The 24,767-nt window shown below is 43.2% G+C and overlaps 1 protein-coding gene across 1 annotated transcript in view; it reads left to right on the top strand.

Annotated features, from left to right (window-relative positions):
* gmnc (geminin coiled-coil domain containing) overlaps positions 1-3,657 on the top strand; it is a gene marked incomplete at both ends in the record, with an annotated part of 45,718 nt that extends 42,061 nt beyond the window's left edge. The window contains 4 exons of the mRNA XM_084462065.1: positions 2,050-2,218; positions 2,422-2,504; positions 2,592-2,708; positions 2,800-3,657. Of these exons, the coding sequence (XP_084318191.1) occupies positions 2,050-2,218; positions 2,422-2,504; positions 2,592-2,708; positions 2,800-3,657 (1,227 nt within the window). The remainder of the gene's footprint in view (positions 1-2,049; positions 2,219-2,421; positions 2,505-2,591; positions 2,709-2,799) is intronic.
* Between the last annotated feature and the right edge of the window lie 21,110 nt (positions 3,658-24,767).

Genomic DNA, 24,767 nt, shown 5'->3' with positions numbered 1-24,767 from the left:
TCATGACATGAAGATGCCAGACATCCATAATTCTGCTTATAGATCTGTTTGATAATATCTAGCTCAGGAAAGGCTAAAGTAATTTTGTGTGCATTTAGCCTCCTGCTATCCTCAAATGTACACTACATTTGGTTTCCTTGGGGTAAATTTCACCCCAGCAATTTAAACCTCCAGAAAATGATTTAAATGAAGTTTGTAACCTAAGTGTGTGTGTCAGGTAGGCCTACTTTACAAAAAAATAAAATAAATAAAACGTTTGAAAAAATATACCCATGGAGTGCATGAGGATTCTTTCTACTGCATCACACTACCAGTATACCCAAGCTGGTTTCCCAGCAAGACCATCACATTACCAGCTTGAACATCACTTCCCAGCATCAGGTTTTCTGATGCTGGCCTTCTCTGTATACCACACAGTCACAAGTAAATATTTGGGAAGGCTGCATTCTCATTCATTTTGTGCACCGAAATTGTGGAATGACTCCACATCGATGGAGTATTGGGATTTGGGTCATACCTAATCGCATTCAGGAATTGAGGTATAGGCGTAGCGCATTTGGGGAGACAACAAACCGTTTTATCAGTACTTGACCTTGTCTCTCAATGAAAAGTGCTTTATAAATTTAATGAATTATTATTATTATTATTATTATTATTATTAGTAGTAGTAGTAGTAGTAGTAGTGGTAGTAGTATAAATGCAAAAGTCGCTTTGGATAAAAGCCTTTGCTAAATGACTGTGATGTAATCTTAAATTCAACATAGCATGAATTAGACGCTAATTAGATTCTAATTATCAATCGATATGGCAATAAAATGTTGCAATAATTAAACTCTTTCTCTCCATGTAAATGGCGGGTTAATGGGTCACCCAATAATATGCTATTTTCTTCTAACTGGCAGTTGAGGTGGGGGTATGAATGTCTACCAATGACATGTTTGCTCAAATTAATTCCTTGTGTCTCCTATCTTTTCTTTCTTTACACATTAACTCTCTCTCTGAGATCTCCGTTCGCGAAATGTTCTTCTTGTATCAGAGGAAGAGGTAGATGTTCTTGCAGGCTAGACATTTAGAATTGGGTAAACTTTAATCCTTCTTCAATGAGGTATAATTACGTGTCTTGAAGGCATTAGTTGCGCTCTCACTTGTCACAAGTTAAATGAGGTCTTGATCCAATATCACACGTCACAAGTTTGACGACATTAGCTCGGATTGCTTGAAGAGAGTGCAGGGCTAAGGCGTCACTCCAATGGCATATCTAAGATGATGAGAACTCGATCACTACCCCCAATACGCGCAACAGACTTCATAAAAAAGATCTAGCCTACCGGAGCACCGACCGTATGCGCCCTGCCTGTGCGACCCAGTCTGCGCAATGGTAAGTGTCCCAATCAGACCAGTAGCCTAGACTAAACACAATTTTAAGACACAGACAATGCAATTTGTACGCATAGTAATGTCAATGTTTTATGTTTTATGCTTAATTTCATTTTAGCCTAATTTTCCATATGTTCACAATGGTGACAGTGCAGACAGACAATTTGGTGCGTTTAGTTAAATGTGAGGATGGGTTTGTGTTTCTTACGGATGATGAAACCAAAATCAATTAATTTTGTGAATTTGATTATATGGCATAGGCTACTTTAGCATATTGACAATGCCTATATGAGGAATTCTGATAGAGCGAGGAAACAGGATGATTTTAATTAAGTATTTTAATTCGAATAGGCTATAATATCTACTGTTCTCTGGCAGTAGCCTAGACCAATTTTCTTTGAGTAGCCTAGCCTAAATTCGCCTGATTCGTTGACGGACAGAGAGAGAGGATTATCACTTCAGCGAGCCAAAGGTCCCGAGAGACGTTATCACTTCGGTGATGGGGGGGGGGGGGGTGATTGAGTTACAACTGTAGCGAGCTACAGTCCCTTCGGATGTTGGCTATTGTCTCAAATAATATCAAGAAATTACACTTCAAATTACACGCAATTATTACGGTTACACTTTTTTTCATCATTGTTTTAGATATTCTCTTGTCCATTTTCTCCGCAGAGCACTGTCCTGACTTGCCGAGATCTGAGCTTTGTAGGGGGCCAGCGCGACAACTGCCCTTATACCGGCCAGACGTCCGCAGACAGTGTTGACGTTACCACGGAAACACTGGCCTCCTCCCGGGCCGTTGGTCCCCCGGACTACACATCTTGCCAGCGCGAGCCTGCGGGTAATTCTGTTGAAATTAAATCTCGTGACAGTCATTTATGATGGGTGGGCTATATGTTACTCTTCTTTTGCACAGAAATGACTATTTTGCCATATTAGCCTATATTTCCACACGCATGTTTATGACCGGTTTAGGTTATTGTTTAGGTTCATTTGTCAAGTCACAAGGTTATTTCAGTTATTTTTTTCTTCTCTCACAAAAAGAAACACTTGCATGCTTTAACTATGGGACTCCTGACCCTATCTGGACTGATCACCTGTCCCCCCATCTGAGTAGGAACAAACAGGTATTTACAAGAACATGACTGGGTAATAGTTTAGATGCAGATTTGATTCTGAGATATGGTCTCTCAATGTTTCTTGCTTTTTTGAAGCTCCAAGACACACTGATACTGAGAGAGGAGGAACTGGCCAGACTGCAGGCGGAAAACAACAGACTCAAAGAGTTTGTTAACTCTTCGTATGTGAAGAACCTGGAGGAAAAATCTAAGGTAATGATTCAACAAAATCAGTTACTGACTCACAGTTAAGTGATTTTCAGAGATGATGCCTCTCAAAACAACATCCCTTCATGTCCTGAAGAGGTTCCTCTCTGCCAAGAAGAACAGAAAGAGGAACCAACGGGCCAAGGAGGAAGAGCTCCAGAACCTCAGCACCAGCCAGCTCCTGTTCAGCTCTCAGGTGAAACGGACGCGCCGGAACCTCTCCCTGGAGTTCTGCACGGCGGAGGAGCTGGCCTCAACGTCGCCAGTCGACCACTGGATCCTGCGGACGCTGGGACTGAAGGATGCTGACACCATCGACCCCTCTGCTGGATTCAGCTTCAGCTCCCCCTTTGACTCAGACACGAAACGTAGCCCCAACCAGGACCCCTCTGATAACTACTGCCCAACAACAAGTGAGGAAATGTCCAATTACAGATCTCCTATTCGCGCCACAGACCCCTGTCCTTGTGTTGAACTGTCCACTAATTACAGCCCGAACTTTAACCCCATGACAGTCTCCAGAGACCCCTGCTGTAATGTCACTGCTACTGGATCTGCTGTTCTATTTAGCCCTAATATTGTGGTCACTCCCAAATACCATGTCACACCCTTTCAGTCAACTCTTACACTGGTCAATAACCCGTTGTCAACTCAGGACATACAGCCCTTCAGCCCCACGGTGACGTCCTCCCCAGTCCTATCTCAGGACAGATGTCCGAGGCTGAGCGGCGCCCCCAGCCGACACTGTCGGAGTCTGTCCGGTTCCCCCCTCAACCCTGCCCCCTCCCCCCTCGGCCCGTCCGCCCCGTGCTGTCGGACTGACGTGGCCTTCAGCATGTCCCTGAGCTCCTCCAGCAGCGTGCGCACACACAGCTTCCCCCAGGGCCAGGCCTTCGTCCGCAAACACACCCGGGGAGGGTGGAGCTTCACCTGGGTCCCCAAACAAGGGCCCTAGGCTGTGGGGAAGAACTCCTGAGATGTAGGGCAATTGATAAATGCCAGCATAAAATACTGACAGAACAATGACTGCCACAGTGACAAGCACCCATGCTGCCGGAAAACACTGCCCATCAAACTGTAAAAACGGTCGTACAACGGTCGTAAAAGCAGTAGTACAACTTGGTGAGGTGCCACTATACTGGTATAGACCTACGGTAGGTCACACTGCCTACTGTACAGACTTGAGCACAGTGAACTCTACCTACAAAAATGTAGCTTTTAAACAACTGACCTTTAATAAGAATTTGATAACTTTAGATATTACAACAGATTGTATAATACACTGGGGGAAACGAGAAAAGCTGCTGAGCCACAACCACACAAAACATCTTAAAAGTTTGGCTTCAATGTGTAAACATTTCTACTAAACTCTTAACTCTTCTGTACTGTAAATGTCACTGGTAGTACTAGTGTCATCAAGAATAAATGTGGTTTCTGATTTGTTGAGCCTTTATTGGCTGACAGATTGATGCAGAATGCTTCACACATCGCTGCCAGCGGTAAACACTACAAATCACAGTAACAAACTGCCTTCTGATTTTGAATTTAAAACCGCACTCTGTGATGAAAACGTGACTGTCACACTGTGGTGTGTCATGCTGATATTTTATGTCAGTTGGATAACAGACTTCCACTTAGTCACAGTGTGAGTACTGTACTGTATACAGGCCCTTGGACATGAGGTGGATAGATGGCTAATCCAAGTCAGCCGCAGCTCTGTGCTACATGGTGATCCGGCCCTACCGTGCACACCATAGCACCTGTCTCCCCTGCACTTTTCCTGGTGTTCCTGTTCCCTTTTCTAGACAACAAAAGGGGGCTGGCAGCTCCCCTGAGGGATATCCACCCTAAACCGCCCACCTAGGTAACGATGGGCTGCACCCCCTTTGGGACCCGACGTGGCAACGGGCTCCCCCGAGAGCTGAGCGGGGCAGAGGGAAACTTGGGTCCCAGAATTGGCCGTGGTGGTCCCTGAGTGAGTGGTCTATCCTTAATGACACGGTAAAGCCCCCTGCAGATGTCCACCAGATTGGGTTGGTGAGCAGCATGAAAGGCACAGACCCTGAGACAGGAGGCTGATAAAACCAGGCCTCTGTTTCCTTGCTAAGTATTGGGCATGCAAAGGGATCATTAAGTGGGCCTACCTGCTGAAACTCAATACGGCCCACTCAATCTGAGTAGACATGACTATATCATTTTACCCCACCTGATCATCATCGCTAGCATATACCTGTAATGATGAACAACTAAAGTTAGCTGCAAAGCAGACAGTCCACATTTGAATAGCAGAGTGAACCTTTTGGCCAAATAGTACATAATAATCCATTAAAACATATGTTACTATTTCCTTAAACCACTTGTATTTGATTGGCACAGCATATTTTAACTGAAATGAGTAGTTATTGTATTGGGTTACAGAGCACCATGGAGGTTATAATTACTATTATTATTATTATTATTTATTTTTGTGACTATCAGAAGGTTTCACTGTACAACAACATACAGGATGGAAAACATGTCTACGTTGCAGCCCAATGGTGGCATTGCAATTTAATATAGATAGTATATCAACACCCATTAAAATAACCGTTGAACATCAGGGTATCGTTTGGGTTGTGAATGCTTATGAGTGAAATCTTTTTGTTCTGTGGATTAGATTTGCCTATTGACTGGAGAGCGTGAGAAGACCCCTGACACCCAGGGGGGATTCACGGGAGTCCTTAGTTAGGAAGGTACCTCTTTACACAAATCTTTAGTATTACTGTTTCTCCATTGTCACGATATAATACTACTACTACTACTACTACTACTACTACTACCACAACTACTACTACTACTACTACTACTACTACTATTACTACTACTACTACCACTACTACTATTACTACTACTACTACTACTACTACTACTACTACTACTACTACTACTACTACTACTACTACTACCACTACTACTATTACTACTACTACTACTACTACTACTACTACTACTACTACTACTACTACTACTACTACCACCACTACTACTACTACTACTACCACTACTACTACTACTACCACTACTACTACTACTACTACTACTACTACTATTGGAGGGGGCTTAACTATCTTTGTGGTTTACTCAGTAGAGCAAGGTGAGTGTAATATTAACAATGGGGCCACAATGGCTCCAACCACAAACACACTGCCAGGCACTCATTAACCCTTAATGAGCTGTCAGTGGAGGCATCGCTCCCAAGACACCTCTATCCAGGACAGACACCTCTATCCAGCCCAGTACGTCCAGGGGACAGACACCTCTATCCAGCCCAGTACGTCCAGGGGACAGACACCTCTATCCAGCCCAGTGGACAGACACCTCTATCCAGCCCAGTACGTCCAGGGGACAGACACCTATATCCAGCCCAGTACGTCCAGGGGACAGACACCTCTATCCAGCCCAGTGGACAGACACCTCTATCCAGCACAGTACGTCCAGGGGACAGACACCTCTATCCAGCCCAGTACGTCCAGGGGACAGACACCTCTATCCAGCCCAGTACGTCCAGGGGACAGACACCTCTATCCAGCCCAAAGGACAGACACCTCTATCCAGCCCAGTACGTCCAGGGGACAGACACCTCTATCCAGCCCAGTGGACAGACACCTCTATCCAGCCCAGTGGACAGACACATCTATCCAGCCCAGTACGTCCAGGGGACAGACACCTCTATCCAGCCCAGTACGTCCAGGGTACAGACACCTCTATCCAGCCCAGTGGACAGACACCTCTATCCAGCTCAGTGGACAGACACATCTATCCAGCCCAGTATGTCCAGTGGACAGGGCAGAAGCCAGGGTGGAGAAGTGGTCAAGTGACTCTCTTGGACAAAGTAGTCACTGTAGCTTATAGAATGGAACAGTGGCAAAACCTTGCATAATCAGTCAAATCTGTATGTACCGTGTTACAATTCTAGTGTTATAGTGCTCTACGTTCCCTCACATTTCAGGGGTTCAGAGGAATAATCTGTTTCTATCAATTCCAGTAGTCCTTTGTGGGTGAAGCAGACATTCCTTAGCATGTGTACCACAGGATGGTCCACCCATTATTGATTGGTTTCCTACAGCAATTAGTTGATTGATAAACATATCTACCTGACACATGTCTTTACGTATCCACCTGACACACACACACACACCTACAATCTGGAGATACATGCACAAGCTATGAATGTAGTTAACAATTGACAGATAGGCCGAGAGGCAGCCTCCAATTATGGGCAGATTTTTATCTACAGTGACTAATTGGATTTGGGTAATATATGATTTATAAGCCCATGGGTGCTGACCCTGTTGGCCCGAGGGACGTGGCGGGAGGAAGGGCACCCCAGAGCTCCAGGGTCATAGTGTCCTCCATCGTGGCCCTGGATTCCTCAAGGCTTAATGGTTAATGCGTTTTTATGGCCTTTTGACTGTGAGATGAGTAACCACATACAAAGTAATGTCTCCATACACCCAATTAAACTAAGCACCTAACACATATTCATACTCACATACAGTACACGGTGATCTGGGCTCACTATGTTGGTCACCAAGGATACGGGAAGTTTACTCTGCCTCTACTTAGTAACTGGCATGTTTGCTTTAGATAGATTCCCTTTATTGTCCATCCCAGGAAATGTGTTGCCACATCTATACATTGCCTCACATGAACACACTACAATATATACAGATGTACATTTATACACCTACCCTACTCAAACTTACCCTAGTTGAATTCCTAGTATGTGTAAACCATGTATATGGCGAATAAACAGATCTTGAATCTTGACCCACACCATATAGATACACCCCATCACCAGCCACCTTAAAGCACACATGCTGTACATATACACACATCATTATGATGACATAAGTGATGGGAGTGTGTTGTTAAGTGATGGGGGTGTGTTGTTAAGTGATGGGGTGTGTTAAGTGATGGGGGGTGTTGTTAAGTGATGGGGGGTGTTGTTAAGGGAATGGGGGGGGGGTGTTGTTAAGTGATCCGATGGCAGAGGAGACAAAGCTCTTGTATCTGGGCCTGGTGCTGTTTCCAGGTCTGGGACCTGCATCTGGGCCTGGTGATGTTTCCTGGTCTGGGACCTGTATCTGGGCCTGGTGATGTTTCCAGGTCTGGGACCTGTATCTGGGCCTGGTGATGTTTCCAGGTCTGGGACCTGTATCTGGGCCTGGTGATGTTTCCAGGTCTGGGACCTGTATCTGGGCCTGGTGATGTTTCCAGGTCTGGGACCTGTATCTGGGCCTGGTGATGTTTCCAGGTCTGGGACCTGCATCTGGGCCTGGTGATGTTTCCAGGTCTGGGACCTGTATCTGGGCCTGGTGATGTTTCCAGGTCTGGGACCTGTATCTGGGCCTGATGATGTAGAGGAGAATGGGCTTCAGCAGAGCAGCAGAACAAGGCGTGAGGCAACAGAGAGTACTCTGAATTTATCACCTAGACTATCGACCAGTACCACCCAAACTCTGTGGTGATGAAGTTCTTCAAGAGGCTGGTCAAGCACTACATCTGCTCCCAACTGCACACTGGACCCTCTACAGGTCGCCTACCGATCCAACAGGTCCACAGAGGACGCCATCGCCCACATCCTCCACACTGTTCTATAAGATAAGACTTTATTGATCCCCCAGGGGGAAATTTGGCATTTCAGCACAACTTCCATCTGAACGTCAGTAAGATGAAGGAAAATCCTTCCAACTCCACCACAAAATGGGCATCTTTCCAATGCATTTTTCCATTGACAAGTACATTTTGATGTTTACACATCCGCATAGAGCAGAGCGTGAGGTGTTTAGTAGCACTAGATATATCTGTATTTCCACATTCAGTCCCCCCGTAGTACCAGAATCCACCACAAAAGGGGCGCCTTTTCAATTCATTTTTCCATTGACAAGTATATTTTGATGTTTACATCAAAAACTATGCTTGGTGTCTCAGTATAGTCTGAGACAAGTTTAATCTGTAAACAATGTACTTTCTACAACTGCAGAGAGTAGAGTTGGAGGTGCTTAGTAGCCCTAGGTATGTCGGTATTTTGACATTCATTATATTGGACTGAAGCCCACAGGTACAAGAACTTGTTTACCCACTAGATGGAGGCATTGAGTAAGGGGGTTGGAAGGGGGAGTGGAGATCCCAGAGTCAGTGAGAGGTAGGGGGCCTGTTACCACAAGGAAACATGCATAATGGATGGGGGACATGTTTACATATGTACTTGTTTAAACAAGGCTTGCGAGCCAATAGTATTACGACTCCTGATGGCTCCTGCCTGCAACTGCGGTATTATTTTTCTCTGGAATGTGGAAGCTTATTTTAAGTTAGAAGTATACTGAAGCAAACACATTGCCTCGTCAAGAGTATGAGCTTTGTGCCTTTTACATGCTGAAACTGTCTAAAAATATTTCAAATTTTAATATAGTTGTCCAGTCTAAATTACAGACAACCATTCTGCAGGTGGTACACCTCCAGGAGAGATGGCTACTTTTCAAAGCAATAACTACTTAAATAAACACTTTTATGTTCCTATTAATGCAGCAGAAAAAACAACAGTTCCGGTCAATCCCCAAATCAGTTGTTTCAGTCATGTTTTATTTTAGTCATTTTAGTTAAGTGGAAGAAGAAGAATTTCTGCCATTCCTATAGGCTGAGGGCTACACTAGATCCATATTGAGAAGGGCGGCGGGATACACTAGATCCATATTGAGAAGGGCGGAGGGATACACTAGATCCATATTGAGAAGAGCTGAGGGCTACACTAGATCCATATTGAGAAGAGCGGAGGGCTACACTAGATCCATATTGAGAAGGGCGGAGGGATACACTAGATCCATATTGAGAAGGGCGGAGGGATACACTAGATCCATATTGAGAAGGGTGGCAGGATACACTAGATCCATATTGAGAAGGGTGGCGGGATACACTAGATCCATATTGAGACGGGCTCAGGGCTACACTAGATCCATATTGAGACGGGCTCAGGGCTACACTAGATCCATATTGAGACGGGCTCAGAGCTACACTAGATCCATATTGAGAAGGGTGGCGGGAAGACTTTGCTCTACGTTGTTCCTCTCCAGGACGAACGAGAGCTCACACCTCTCCCTGCAGAGGGACCATAATTCCCCCACGATGTCAAAGGTTTGCTGCCAGCAGTGACAGACAGAGATGCCTCTTCAGATGCTGGCACTCCACATCGACAACTGTGTCCAGTCTAGCCCCGAATCAGAGGTGAAAATATCTTCCTGTTTGTAAAATACTCCTGTAAACTACCATTAAGTATGGTGCAGGATTTGATGGAGTGGGATGGACTTGTTGGGAGCCAGAGAGAGGGGTTGTGTAGGGTAGCAGAATGACACCGTGGGGGTGTGATGACTTGTAATGCTGCATTCCAGTTGCCTAGGAAATAGGAATTTGGAGTTGGTATTGATGTCACACACGAGCTCACCGTGTTCTAGAAACAAAAGGCGAAAAACCCACTTATACTGTACATAGAGTACAAACACCGTAGCAACATTGTCCACTGATAGAACCAAACAGTTCTACTACAGCTTCCACTTATTGTTGATGCGCGGAGCGCACGGTAGAGATCCCAGTTCAGGTCACATTTTGGATGACAAAGTAGGAAAATCCCAGCCCAGAGGTAACAAGAACGCAGCATAAGACACACTGATATTGGGGGGAGGGGGGTAGTGTGCCATGACATGAGTATAGAATGGTTTCAGGAAGTGAACTAACTGGTGTAGAGGAAGTAGAAAATAAACTTAGTAGACAGAACAGGAACTCAAGTTTTCAGTATGGGACATCCTCAAAGGACCAAAAAACATGTTCAGTGTTGCAGCATTGATGTTAAATCACCATGTACAGTATTATTCACTCTGCTGAAGAGTCAGACTGAACTAGAGCAAACTAAGAATTTCTCCTCCTCCATTGTCTGTTAGCCACATTGTTTAGTCCTAACTGCCATTTAAAACTATTTGTATGGAATGTGCTTTAAGCTTACAGAGGCCTGAAAGCCTACTCAAGTTGACATTCACTGACAAACCAACCAACCTCATGTTCATTATGTGATGAAGAGAAGCAGTCAAAAATTAGATAAATTGTGATCTCAAATGCTTGAATGTACAGTATGTCTTGGGGTTTTCTAAACTAAAGGTTTAGAAACCTTTACCGATGGCACACCAATGGCCTCTCATTCACCCATTCACACACACATTCACACACCAATGGCCTCTCATTCACCCATTCACACACACATTCACACACCAATGGTGGCAAGCCGCTAGCCTGCTCAATGAGAGCAATTTTGGAGTTCAGTGTCTTGCTCAGGGACAATTTGGTAGCACTTTACATTACAGCTCAGTAATAACAGAGTAATAACATGGTAATAACAGGGTAATACCAAGGTAATACTAGAGTTATACCATGGCAATTACTAGTTACTAGTAGTAGTTACAGTACCTGTGTAGTTACCAGGGTAGTAACCTGTTAATATCTACATTATTCCTACATGCAGGAAATTACCAGAAAATAACCAGTAGTTACTAGTAGTAGTAGTTACCTGTGTAGTTAACATAGACAATAGTTTCTATGTAATAATGTGGAATCAGAGCTGGAAAATGCAACATTGTCAGTTTCTATTGAATTCCATGGTTATATTCTTCCTAAAATCCCAACTAAGCTCATGGCTTGCTACATGGAAACAGATATGGTAGTTTGTATGTAATAACATGGAATCAGATGATGAGAAAATGCAACATCCGCTATTTCTATTTAATCCTTTGGTCATATCCTTCCTATTCTGAGTACCCAGAAGCTCTCACTTCGGCAAGAACTTCTGGGAACAAGCTATGATATCCATAGACACCAATGAGAATCCGGATGCTGATTGGCCCGTGCAGATAGTGGGCTGTGCGGAGAGGCTGATTTGGCTTTTGATTGAATATCATAGCTTGTCCCCAGAAGTTCTTGATGTATTACGAGTCACTCTACCTGCTCAGCCACTGCTGCGCCCCCAAATAACTTCATACAACCTCAAATCAGACATGAGTTGTGATCATGTCTATGTAGGCCATGGAGATAGTGAAGATGTGATCATGTCTGTGTAGACCATGGAGATACTGAAGTTGTGATAATGTCTATGTAGACCATGGAGATACTGAAGATGTGATCATGTCTGTGTAGACCATGGAGATACTGAAGTTGTGATCATGTCTATGTAGACCATGGAGATAGTGAAGAGGTGATACTGTCTATGTAGACCATGGAGATAGTGAAGAGGTGATACTGTCTATTGTGAACATGGAGATACTAAAGAGGCAAAACAACACAAAAACTTGCAAAATTATGCATATGGACAAAGCGAGTAAGTCCTTTCTTTCCTCTGCTATATCAATATTTATTTATTTATCTTTTAAAAAAGCATTGGAATTAAAAGTAAAATTTAAAAAAATAACAACTATAATAATAATAATAATACGTATAATAATAATAATAATAATAAGAAGAAGAATCATCATCATAATCATCATCATTAACAGCTTCATTATTCATACAGGATCAGGGCAGCTGTGGCTCAGGAGGTCGTACAGTGATTGTGTGCTGTACACGAAGGCCCATTGCTTGGAGACGTCACTTCCTTTAGCCGTTCTGAGGCTGGCGTGGGGCTTCCTGCTCAGGTCCTTTGACGTGAGTATCAGGCTGCTGCGGACGTTCTACCAATCTGTGGTAGCCAGCACTCGGTTCTTTGCCGTGGTTTGCTGGGGAGGCAACATCAGGGGAGACCAAGGGGAGACAAGGTCGAGAGACCAAGCTGAACAAGCTGGGGTGGAAGGCAAGCTGGCTCTGTTGTGAGGCAAAAACTGGACAGACTGGAGGCAGTTGTGGAGAGGAGGAGGATGAGGAACAAAGTGAGGTCCATCCTGGACAATCCCTCCATGATGAGCTGTTACAGACGGGGAGCACCTTTAGCCACAGACTCAAACCACCCAGGTGCAATATGGAACGGTTCAGACGTTCTTTTGTGCCAGCAGCCATCAGAATCTATAACAGTGCACATCCATCCATCCATCCATCCATCCATCCATCCATCCATCCATCCATCCATCCATCCATCCATCCATCCATCCATCCATCCATCCATCCATCCATCCATCCATCCATCCATCCATCCATCCATCCATCCATCCATCCATCCATCCATCCATCCATCCATCCATCCATCCATCCATCCATCCATCCATCCATCCATCCATCCATCCATCCATCCATCCATCCATCCATCCATCCATCCATCCATCCATCCATCCATCCATCCATCCATCCATCCATCCATCCATCCATCCATCCATCCATCCATCCATCCATCCATCCATCCATCCATCCATCCATCCATCCATCCATCCATCCATCCATCCATCCATCCATCCATCCATCCATCCATCCATCCATCCATCCATCCATCCATCCATCCATCCATCCATCCATCCATCCATCCATCCATCCATCCATCCATCCATCCATCCATCCATCCATCCATCCATCCATCCATCCATCCATCCATCCATCCATCCATCCATCCATCCATCCATCCATCCATCCATCCATCCATCCATCCATCCATCCATCCATCCATCCACCTCTCAAAGCTGAAGTGTGTGCTGTCTATGCAAAGTATCCTCTCTTTACAGACTTTCTTGGTCCCACAGAGAAACTAGTTGAAGACGTGTGAACTCAGGCTTGATGCTCTGTGAATCTCAATAATCCCAGTCTCTGTCTCCCTCTAGTGGTAAGAGTCAGTACTTCAGTCTGTGTGTGGGCTGTGCAAGCCCCCAGGATCAGCTTGGCGCATTGAAGCCCCATGGGCTTAGAGGCCATGCTCGGTATTGCAAGTCACGTGACGGCATGCAGCCCAAAATGCTTATTTCTCCTAGAAATAGAGTATACTAGACATGTCTAACAGTGGAAAACATTTGTTTTTCTGGGTATCATTCAGCATCAGAAACCAATCTTTAAATCATCAAGTTTTAACTCATTGTCACTTTTTTTTATCGAGCCGACTTTCATGTATGCTGTGAACGAGCCTCGGGACGCTGGGTGCGCGTTCATGGCTCCAGTGAACTTGCCGGAAATCACGTCACCAGAGGAGGACCCGCCCTACTCTGCCTCTGATTGGCTAATTTATTGGAGATTCGGGAAGGGATGTTTATTGATGTCAGTGATTAGCCCAGTCCCAATGTCCACCCTTGCAGACTCACAGACTTAAGGGCGCGCTCCCGCGAAGTCCGCGAGGGCTTACGGGTGTCCCAATGTCAAATCGGCAAGTGCATGAGGGCTCTCTGGCAGACATTTTGAGCCCTTTATGCCCCCTTCTGCAGACTTCGCCTAAGGGAATTACCCACAGTTCATATCGTTGTGATGTGAAACATGGGGTTACCTGAAGAACAGCCAATAAACAAGCACGGACTGATCAACCAACCCTAATGTTCACGTTACAAAACAAAATATGTTTTCATGTTTTCAGCTGGACTTGCTTATCTGCACAAGTAGCCTTATAATTATTTTGGTTTCATTATTTTTAAGTATGGGTTATTAACCCCATGGGTTTGTATAATGTGATTTGTGTAAAAAATATGTAGGCTATGGTTATAAATTACATCGATTTCTGTTGCTCTAAATCATATGATTTCCCAGTTAAAAGCAGTATGACATTAATCACCAGCTACTTCTATAAAAAGCTAGTGATTCAATGGTGCGTGTGGGCGGTATTAATACTTAGGATTGAGTTTTAACCAGTTCAACCAGAAATTCACTGAGCTTGATGGGCACCTGCCAGCTAAACACCTAGTACTGTCACCCTCCACTTCTGCTGTGCCTGGATCCAGCCCTACTGTACCCACGGCATGCTTGTCTCTAATCCTACTGTACATGAGAGATGCCTGTCTAAATACATATCTTTAGCAGTGGAGGCTCGTCCATTGAGGCAGGGGAGCGCGGTCCTCCTCAGTTTTTGGAGAGAAGAGAGGGATTAAAATATAAATATATGAATTTATTTATTCATAATTAATATTATCTCAGTTTTGTTCATAAAGCAGGTTTTCCCTATGGATAAAAACCCATTTTTGAAATTCTATAACTGGCAGCTGGAGGACCCATAGATATCGATGGAAGGGAGGCTAGCCTCCCTTAGGGCGGGTTCTTTTCTCTTAAATCAATGTAATGCCTTTTTTCTTGCTAATTTGTGATTGGCCAAAACTCTGAAAAATTACCGCAAGGGAGGACAGTACTCCGGCCCTGTCTGAACAGGATTCAGATATTGACATTTTGTTAGTCCAATCACATTTCAGATTCCAGATTTACCACAGTGAAGACTGTCATAGAAATTACAACTGGCCTCAAGACTTTTCAGATCTCAGCTTTTGTTCTTAAAACCTATTGATCCAGTCCCCTGCCCTTTGCTATTCTAAACACTTAAAACCTTTGTTCTCTCTCTCTCTTGTAATTCCAAACACCTCCTGAACCTCTGTCTTCTCCACTTCTTTGTTAGGACAGACACCCCTGTCGTGATATCCTCACCAGGACAGGAAGGCCTCACACCTCAAACCTCCCGTCCTGGCTCAGGCCATTGTTCCTTTGTCTATATTCAAAGTGTATCGCGCTTTTCTTTGTATCCCTCGACCACTGTTTGATGTCCGTCACCTTATTATGACGTGTATAGATGAGTCAGCCAACCAAATCTCTGATAGCGTCACATCCTTGTATTGAGCACATATAAGGCTGCGCCAGACGAGCTTTGACTTCACTTCTTTCTGATGAACCACTCTGTGATTTATCCTGAGGTCCTTTTGCAATCGTATTGTTTTCTTAATAAATCTGACTGAACCTTTTTGTGCGAACCTTGGCAAATCCTTTTTTGACTTAAGATCAGAACTTCTTCAACAATTTGGCGACAGGGATGGGATCAGCTGCTGTGAGGTTCGCCTGGAGTGGACGACGAGGACGCAGACGTGCGGAGCAGTAGCGAGCTCTGGAAATTCTTCTCTCTTTGCGTCTATTCGCATTGGTTTGGAGAAGTCCGCCTCGTTGCTTTTACTCGGCTAAGCTCACGGTACATTGAAAAACGAATCCTCTCTATGCTTGGTATTTGCCTTGGTTTCGTTTCAGATTGTGTTGGTCTGGATTGTTGAAAACAAACCCCCGGGGTGGTTTGGGTGACGATCTAAGTAGTTGTAACTCAACAATAGCGATATATGATATTGTATTGTTCTTTGACTTCGTCCTTGTTTCGTTATTAGGGGTTTTGCTTTTCAGTAGAAGTGTGATTTTGGCTTGTGACTCATTTGTTCCCTTGCAGTTGATGTACAGTAGATTGTTTATCGGCTGCAGGTTAGAACGGTTGAGTTGGTGTTGAGTCAATGCGCCAAAGTTGGCACAGAACGGGCTTCCTCTTTGGCCGGTCGCGGGTGTAATTCAAACCGCAAGCCGTTGTATGTTTTCTCAACGAAGGTAGCTACTGGGAGTGATTTGGTAGTGTCCGATCTGCGTTTCTTGAAGAAACGTTTTCCCCTTTATCCCGGGTGGTTGGTGTAGTAACTAGGAGTTTAGCTTCCAACCAAGGGGCTGATGGATGTTCAGCCGGGCAGGCATATGTTTTATTTGCTTGTTTTAACATTGGCCTTTGTTCGTCCTTTGTGTTCTGTGTCCCTGCACGGGGTTGTTCGTCTTTGTTGTTTACTGTGTGAGTTTCGGCTCTGTCTTGTATGTGTTGTTAAGCGCGCCTATTTATCCAGGTAAAAGTATTGTTTATTTTTTCCGACACTGTTTTTGAGGGCCGTAAATCGTAACTGTTAGTGAGTAGTCTGAGAGACGTTCATCTCCGTGTTACGTAGGAGTGTGGGAGAGTGTCCTTTGTTTTGTTTTTTTCATAGGGTATTCTTGTGCATTATGGGTTCTACTACTAGCTCACCGCTTGATATTCTCAAATTGTCTGGTCCAGCTAAGATTGTTGCTCTAAAGCATTCTGCTAGTGCCTGTTGGCAGATTCCGCTATGGAATAAGCATAGCAGTTTTCCGTTTCCATCTGGTACGCTTAGCGTTAAAGCTTTGGCCAACGTTAGGGCTCAACTAGAAGCGTTTGAAAAAACTAAAGTTGGGGAGGAAAAGTGGTAATGCCATCGATTGGGCTGCGTTTAAAATGTGTGAGTCAGTAGCGCGGGAAGGGTTTTTGAGGTCAGAGAAAAAAGACAAAGAAACTGTACAGCCGACGGCGTCTCCGCCGCTTCCCCCATCGAATCACTCTGACATAGATTTTTCCCCCTCGACTCGTTGCCCCGTGCTCACACCACCTAACCAGGCTGTTGTTCTTCCCCCTTTTCATGCTCCCGCCATTATTAGCCACGTCCCTTCTCTCTCTGCCGAATCCCCTCCCAGTATTGCCTCTGTGCCAACCGATCCTTCTTCCCCGCCCATGCAGGCGCCTCCGCAATACGAATTAACCGCGCCCCTTTCTCCCGACCGACCTGTACTTCCAGGTCCACCCTCTTCTCCCGTCCATGCTATCGCATCTTCTACGAGATATTACACTAAACAAGAACAGATAAGGAAGAGAGAATTGGATAGAGCCATATCTGAGGCTAAATTCAATTTGGAACAACTACAACTGGCTAGTGATAGTCTGGAGGGACCGCAACTTCAGGTCCCAATGGTACGCTGCCCAAATCCTAGTCCCCGACCGTCTCAACCAAGCCCCCAGGATCAGCTTGGCGCATTGAAGCCACCATGGGCTTTCAGGCCAAGCTCAGTATTGCAAGTCACGTGACGGCATGTGGCCCAAGACCCTTATTTCCCATGGTTTGTGGATTATGATAGATAGGGCTAGAAAAGGAAAACAATTTTTTTGGGGGGTATCATTCAGCATCAGAGACCAATCTAATCAATATAAACTTTTAATTCAATTGGGTTTTTTTGTTTTTGAAGCCACCAATACCTGTATCGAGCCATTTGAAACATGTGCTGTGAACGAGCCTCGGGGACGCTGGGCACGCGTTCATGAGTCCTGCGAACTCGGCGGAAAACACGTCACCATAGGAAGACCCGCCCTACTCTGCCTCTGATTGGATAGTTTTAAGGAAGTCATTATGTAATGACGTCGGCTAACATTTGCTATGCTTTTAGCAATAAGGCTGCTATGATCATGCTAATCATAGATATGAACGTATGCCTATGATGCAAATGATCATGACATGTGGTTACTTTAGGACATAGTTGGAAAAGATCTAGAGGGTAAGTGGGTCAATGTTGAATAACTTAGCTAACATTATCTAATGTTACATTTCTTTATATTAACGTCAACTATATTGATAGGCTAGGTAGCTATGCTAACGGTAGATAATGCTAACGGCTTAGGGTTAACTTTAGTTAACGTTAGTTAATGCTAACGTTATGTTCGGAGGTTTCAGATGTATTTACATTTTAACATAATGTTGAGCATTCTCAATGTGACATTGTTCATACATTGATTACAGTCTGTAATCTTGTCTGGCGTTATTTAGCTATAGTGCGCTGATGCTTGCTGCTGCTACTATAGCATTTGCCACATTATACATCAAATTAATCAAGCATGGTTATTGTTATTACCTGAAGGCATTATTACCATTGCAAGAAAGCATGCCCAAAACCCAATTGAATTAAAAGTTTATATTGATTAGATTGGTTTCTGATGCTGAATGATACCTAGAAAAATTTTGTTTTCCTTTTCTAGCCCTATCTATCATAATCCACAAACCATGGGAAATAAGGGTCTTGGGCTGCATGCCGTCACGTGACTTGCAATACCGAGCTTTGGCCACTACGTCAAATGCATGGAGGTATAATATAAACTGGAGACGGCATTGAAAATGGCTGCCTATTCATTTCAATGAAAGTTGCTCACCGGCGCATGAAGCCATTTGACGTAGTGGCCAAAGCTCAGTAGACGCTGCTGCAGGTGGAGGCTGGTAGCCTGGTAGAGGCTAGCTGCTGCAAGGCTAGTGAAGGCTAGCTGATGCAGGGCTGATGGAGGCTAGCTGCTACAGGGCTAGTGGGTTCCAGAAAGTGTCCAGGCTTCGAACAATCCAGCAGCAAACTAGGCCTCAAACAGTCCTGAGACAAACTGATACTAAAGTATCTCAAAATAGGTCCCAGAGATTTCAGAGTGGAGAAATCGCATTGTGTTGCCTCTGGGTATGAAATGCGCTATATAAATTAAGCTTTGATTGATTGATTGATTGAAATCTAGAATAACTTGCAAAGGCGTCTAACAAACATTCCACATTCAAGCCAACATTTGACATACAATGACTTAAAACATTAAAGTCCACAGACCTCACAAACAAAGAGTTGATTTAGCTGCCATCTTGGATTGGGGCACACACATGAATGTAGTTAAAGAAAGTGTTATTCAGTTTTTCATATATGCTAAAATTGACTGTAAATCCATTTCAAAGCTGATATTTCAAATAATAACTTACTGAGGGAAAGTGCCCCCCGGAGCCCATGGGCGGTTCGCCTCTCTTCCTCCTGTCCTCCTCAGTTTTTTGAGTCACCAGCCGCCACTGATCTGTACCATATACTGTATATAGATAAATAACATTAGCTAACGTTAGCCTAGATACCTAGCCTATATTCAGTATCAATATGGTTGACGGTAATATAAGCAAATGTAACATTAGTTATTCAACATTGACCCACTTACCCTCTAGATCTTTTCCAACGATTTCCTAAAGTAAAGACATTTCGTGATAATTTATAGCAAGTTGGTGCTAAAAGCATGGAGCCAGTTTAGTTTACGCACATGTTCACTGACTGATTTGAGGAACTTAAGAGTCCAAGCATGAGGGAACAGACTGTTTCTAACATGCCCGACCACATGAGGAAGACTAGCACTATGTATGGTCTTTTCATCAGGGTCACTTTGACTATGCAATGTTAACCATGTTGATGAACTGAGAAGGACTTCATGGATGTACAGTATAACTGACCTCTCCAACGTATCTGTACTTCTTAAATTATCAGCCTAAACTATAATATAATTCATTAGACTTTGAACACAGCTTGTTCTTCAGTTGGTTTTGGAACTCCTAAAATCTGACTTTAAAAAAGTTTTACTTAATTTTTATAGCTAATGCAAATGTAAAATTAGAGCTCCATCAAGAATACTTATTAGTGAATACTTACAGGGAATATCCCCAACAACTGAACTAGACCTAAAACTCTCATTTGCATGATGCAGGTATGTGCTTTTTGATTTTATTTTTTGCTGGAAAAAAAGGTTCTTTAAAATACTTTAAATTGACTCATGTTTCTCACATCTAAACTCTTTTTTAGTTAAAGTTTTCACTAATTTCATTCTCCTCTTTCCACCCAAAATCCAGTACACTCTGACTCACACATCTGCAGGGAAAGCTATTAGTACAGGAGGGACCGTCTCTATCGGCTGTAAAGTCAGTAGTCGTGTGCATGGTGGTGACCACCTAGCCTGGTACCACCAGAGACCCGGGCCCTGTACTACGAAACACGATTACAGGGTTTGTGCGATAACTTCAGGTTCAACCCTGGTTTATCTGTACTACGAAGGTGGTTCACTTTTCACCGTGCTATATCGCCATGGTAACTTCAGTGGAATTTAAGATCCCATATGAAACCTCAGTGTGCAAATCATCATTTCCAGCCTCCATAATTATCACCATCATGATCAACTACCTTCCTACCTCTGTCAACGTCATACATCTCATTGAAACCTTCTATCTGGTCTAACACATACTTCACCATATTCTCTCATCATACAGTATGATGACCAGAGAGATCTAAACTCTTCAGTGTTTTGTGTATCAGATGACATTGTTCTTGTCAGTGCTCTCTAACATGATGACTTGAGAGGAAGTCACCACTTACATGTGTGTGTTACGTTCATCTCAGATATGACTTAGATGACTCACAATACCCCTCTCACATCTGGCCCAGTCCAGGGTATTTTAGGCAGTGTAACCGTTCAACTGGTAGACTGGGAGCTGTGGGAGTGAAACAGATTTGCAGAGGCAGGGCGGGGAGGTTCTGCTACTCCCAGAATAGAGCAGCACTGTCACCAGATGTTCACCTGAACACAGGGTTTACAAGGGCTTATGATGTATGTTCTAATCTTAGAAAATAATTTCAATACCTGGAATAAAAAATCAACCTATTAGATTTTCACTAAATATATGTACTGTACATGTACAACATACATAACCAGCCCATGTTATTATATGTACAGGTATGTGCACAGTACTGTATTTGGTGTCATTACAGCTACTTTAAGTAGCAATGCTAAATGCTAACCTGTATTGTGTCGGCTTTGGATGCCCTCTGCTGTTCAAGATCTAGCAACAATGTAATGTACACATATATGGCACAGCAAATCAATCATCATCAATAAGATCAAATATATTAATTTATGGTTCAAAACTTTATTGTCCTCTAAACAACAACATAGGGGATAAACAGCGGATAAATAAAACTTTATTGTCTTCTAAACGACAACATACAGGCGTGAAAGCAAAGCAAACATGCAGAGTGAAAAGTGAGCAATAGCAACATATCAACACTAGCACTGATAAAAGGTGGACTCTAGTAAAGCCCTTGTTGGGCAGTCACATCAGCATGGCTGTACTCTTACTGGACAGCTCCTCACCAGAGGGGGGCAGGACCTAACCTGGAAACAAACAACACATCAGTTTCAGACAAATTACTGTAGATTGATTACTGATGACTTTTCTTCTTTTCTTTGGTGTGTGTGGGGGTAATTCATGATTGGTTATATGTATGTGGGTTATTCTAATGTTTGTTTTTTTACATTAAACCAACTAAAACTACTTTACCGCTATTATATTCCAAAGAAATCCCCTAAGCACGATTTACTAACATGATGAAATATTTACACATAACTGCATTAATGAAGAAGAGAAACCTTTTGTAACTATAAAATTACTTTCAATGTTCTAATGAGTAGAAGAAAAGATGAAGAATTGTTCAGATGTCTATATTTACATATATCATAAGCACTGAAAGGGTGAAAATTTGCTTTTATATCTGTTTATGGTCCGTCCCAATATGAAAGTTTTTCCCAATCTAACTGCAATTTCTTACTACTGCATCTTCAGGACTTCTCGCTCATTCTCGGTGCAGACATGGATTCATATGTAAATTTGTGATTGCATTCCTCCACATTGTCCATAAGCTAGACTACAGCAATGCTCTCTATGCCGGCCTCAACCAGGCCTCCATTGCACGCTTGCAATTGATGCAAAATGCGGCGGCGCGTCTTTTAACAGGCACCCGCAAGTATGACCATATCGCTCCAATTTTAGCCTCACTCCATTGGTTCCCTGTTCGTTTTAGAATTGATTTTAAAAGGAGTAGTAAAGGAGTAGTAAAGGGAAAATGCATGTTTAGCCCTGTTTTAAGGTTACTTATGATCATATACAATGGTTCAGATCAAAACGTTGACAAAGATAGCATTTTCGAGAAAGTTGATAATTGCTCTACCACCGTTTTGGTCATACAATAGATGTGGATGGGCATCTTGAAAAATCATTCAAAAACATGTTAAACTCTGCTCTGTATTTCTATCTCTGTCTTAGAAACAGAATAATCGCCAAAAGAATAATACTGTGTGTGTAATCGCAGGAGAATGTGCTTCAGTCAAGTGCAAAACATCTGTTTGATGCAAGCGCAGTCGGCTGAAGTGGACCAGACAGGCTCAGAGTCTGCTAGACAGGGAACTCCAATAAAGTTGCGGCATATAATTTAGTTAGTTTCTATAGCAACCAATATATCATGTTTGGGATGCTACGGCTCTTGTTTGGGTCAGTTGTATGAACTGCGCATTGATTTAGAACATGTTTGATGCCGGGCGTATATACCGGGCGTTGTGGAGAAATAATGTATGCCTCTCGAATGCGTCTTGGCCAATCACAATCGTGTATTCACACAAGCCGTTGTATAAAAGGAGAAAACGTACAGATGCTTAAAGGATCCTACCGGTCTAAATATGATGTGATCTCCTAAAACTACTCACCCAACGTTTATCACATGACAAATCCATTTTCCGAAGTAAAGCGCACGCTAACAGATATTTGCATTCTCAGTGCCCCGTCTGCCGCCATTACATGGATATACTTGGCTTGCGCTGGATTTTAAATTTCTTCTACAGGCCTCCGAATTACACCAAAGTTATCTCGGTGAGTCAAACGTCTTATAATATGCCGTAAATAAGGTCCAGGTTGTCAAAAACAAGCGTTCTCCTTTAAATTATCGTTAGGTAATCTGATCATGACTTAATCTATCATAGGCTGAGTTTGATAAACTAGCCTACAGTGTTTTATATATTCTAGGATTGAGTTGCCCAACCAGCATTAGCTAGAGAGTGATGCAGCAGAGTGGAGCAGCACAGGGTTGAGAAGCAAAGTGTAAGAACTGTATTTAATCAAGAATACTTTCATTTCAAAGAGAGATAGATCAAGGCTTGATATTTGCTATGTATGAAGCAGTATTAGGTGCCACCATCACTGCTGCCATTGTCCGCACTCATGCGCACCCTTCCAACCCCGCTAACACAGGGCCCCCCCACATAACAAATCCCAATTTAACCCCTGTGTATGTGTAACTGAGGCCCCGATTACACTACTACGTTTTTTGGCGTTTTTCCCAAAAATACCTATGTTACACTGCCACGGCCAAAACGAAGCTCGAACCCGGAGGTGGATCGATACAGCCGGAGCTACGTTTTGGAGGTTAATACGGAGCTGCATTTTAGTGTAGTAGGCAGGTCCGGTTGCTTTTGTAAAAATGATAGGAATAGGGCTACACGCTGTGTTCACATCACATGAAACCAATCAAACAGGTGATTTACGGGTTTGAGTTATATACAGTAGTAGCCTATCTTTTGACTTACTGGTGTGTACAGGATGACTTACTTATGTGTATGGGATGACGTATGGGATGACTTACCGGTCTGTACGGGATGACTTGCGGCCGGAAGCTCCACCTCTGGTCCACCTTCACCTCCTACTGGATCCCCTAGGTGGCATAGTCTATATTATTAAGCCTACCGGTGACAAGCTGAGCAAACAATGTGCCATGCCATGGGATTCTAACTATGCAAGCTAGATAGCAAACTAGTAGATAGGTTAGCGCTGTCAACTTTTGTAAAAAAAATAAATATATATATATAAAAATAATAATACGATAGCAATAGGGCTACACTGTAACGCTGTTCACTTCACATTAAACCAATCAAACAGGTGATTTACGAGTTTGAGTTATATAGTAGCCTATCTTGTGTATACTATAGTTAATATAAATTTGGAAATAAGAATAACAGGAGTCAGGAAAACAGGAAAAAACAGCAAGCGGATAATAATGTAGTATATAACTTAAACTGTATTCAATGTTTAGCCTAAAGGTTCCCCCCAAAAAGTAGACATTTCAAATCATAACCCAAACAAGACACTTCAAATAATAATATTCTCTCTTAAAAAAAAAGTAACTGGCAAAAAGTTAAAAAGCCTTTATTGCTATACACGTGGGTAGGCTCCCCGACCAAATATCTCCTTCATCACACCTGTCTGAACTTCCCAGCTACCCAGAAAAGCAACCTTTTCTTTTTGAGTAATATTCTCTATTCAATAATCTAATGCAGTCCAAATGTTCCAATATACATACAGTCCTTATAATCAGTTTACTTTATGTCCTTCATCCCTTATGTTATAGCTCTCATAATATGACAAGAGATAGGCTATTAAATGGGTTTATGTCAGCAATCCTTATATGTAATCATTGAACAATAGCCTAGGAATTGTTTTGTTCACGTGTGAGTCATTGATCAAAATCAAAATAGGAATTGGATATGGTGTTTGGATAACTGGAAAAAAACACATCTGTGGACGACCCAATGATGTGGTGAACCAAGTAAAGCAGGCATTATCTATATAGCTTCGCTCAAGGACAAAGTTGGGTGAA

This window comes from Borostomias antarcticus (genome assembly GCF_949987555.1).
Source record: "Borostomias antarcticus genome assembly, chromosome: 1".
NCBI classification, from domain to species: Eukaryota; Metazoa; Chordata; class Actinopteri; order Stomiiformes; family Stomiidae; genus Borostomias; species Borostomias antarcticus.
Note: the sequence above shows the minus strand (reverse complement) of the source record. Positions and strands in the feature narration are given on the sequence as shown.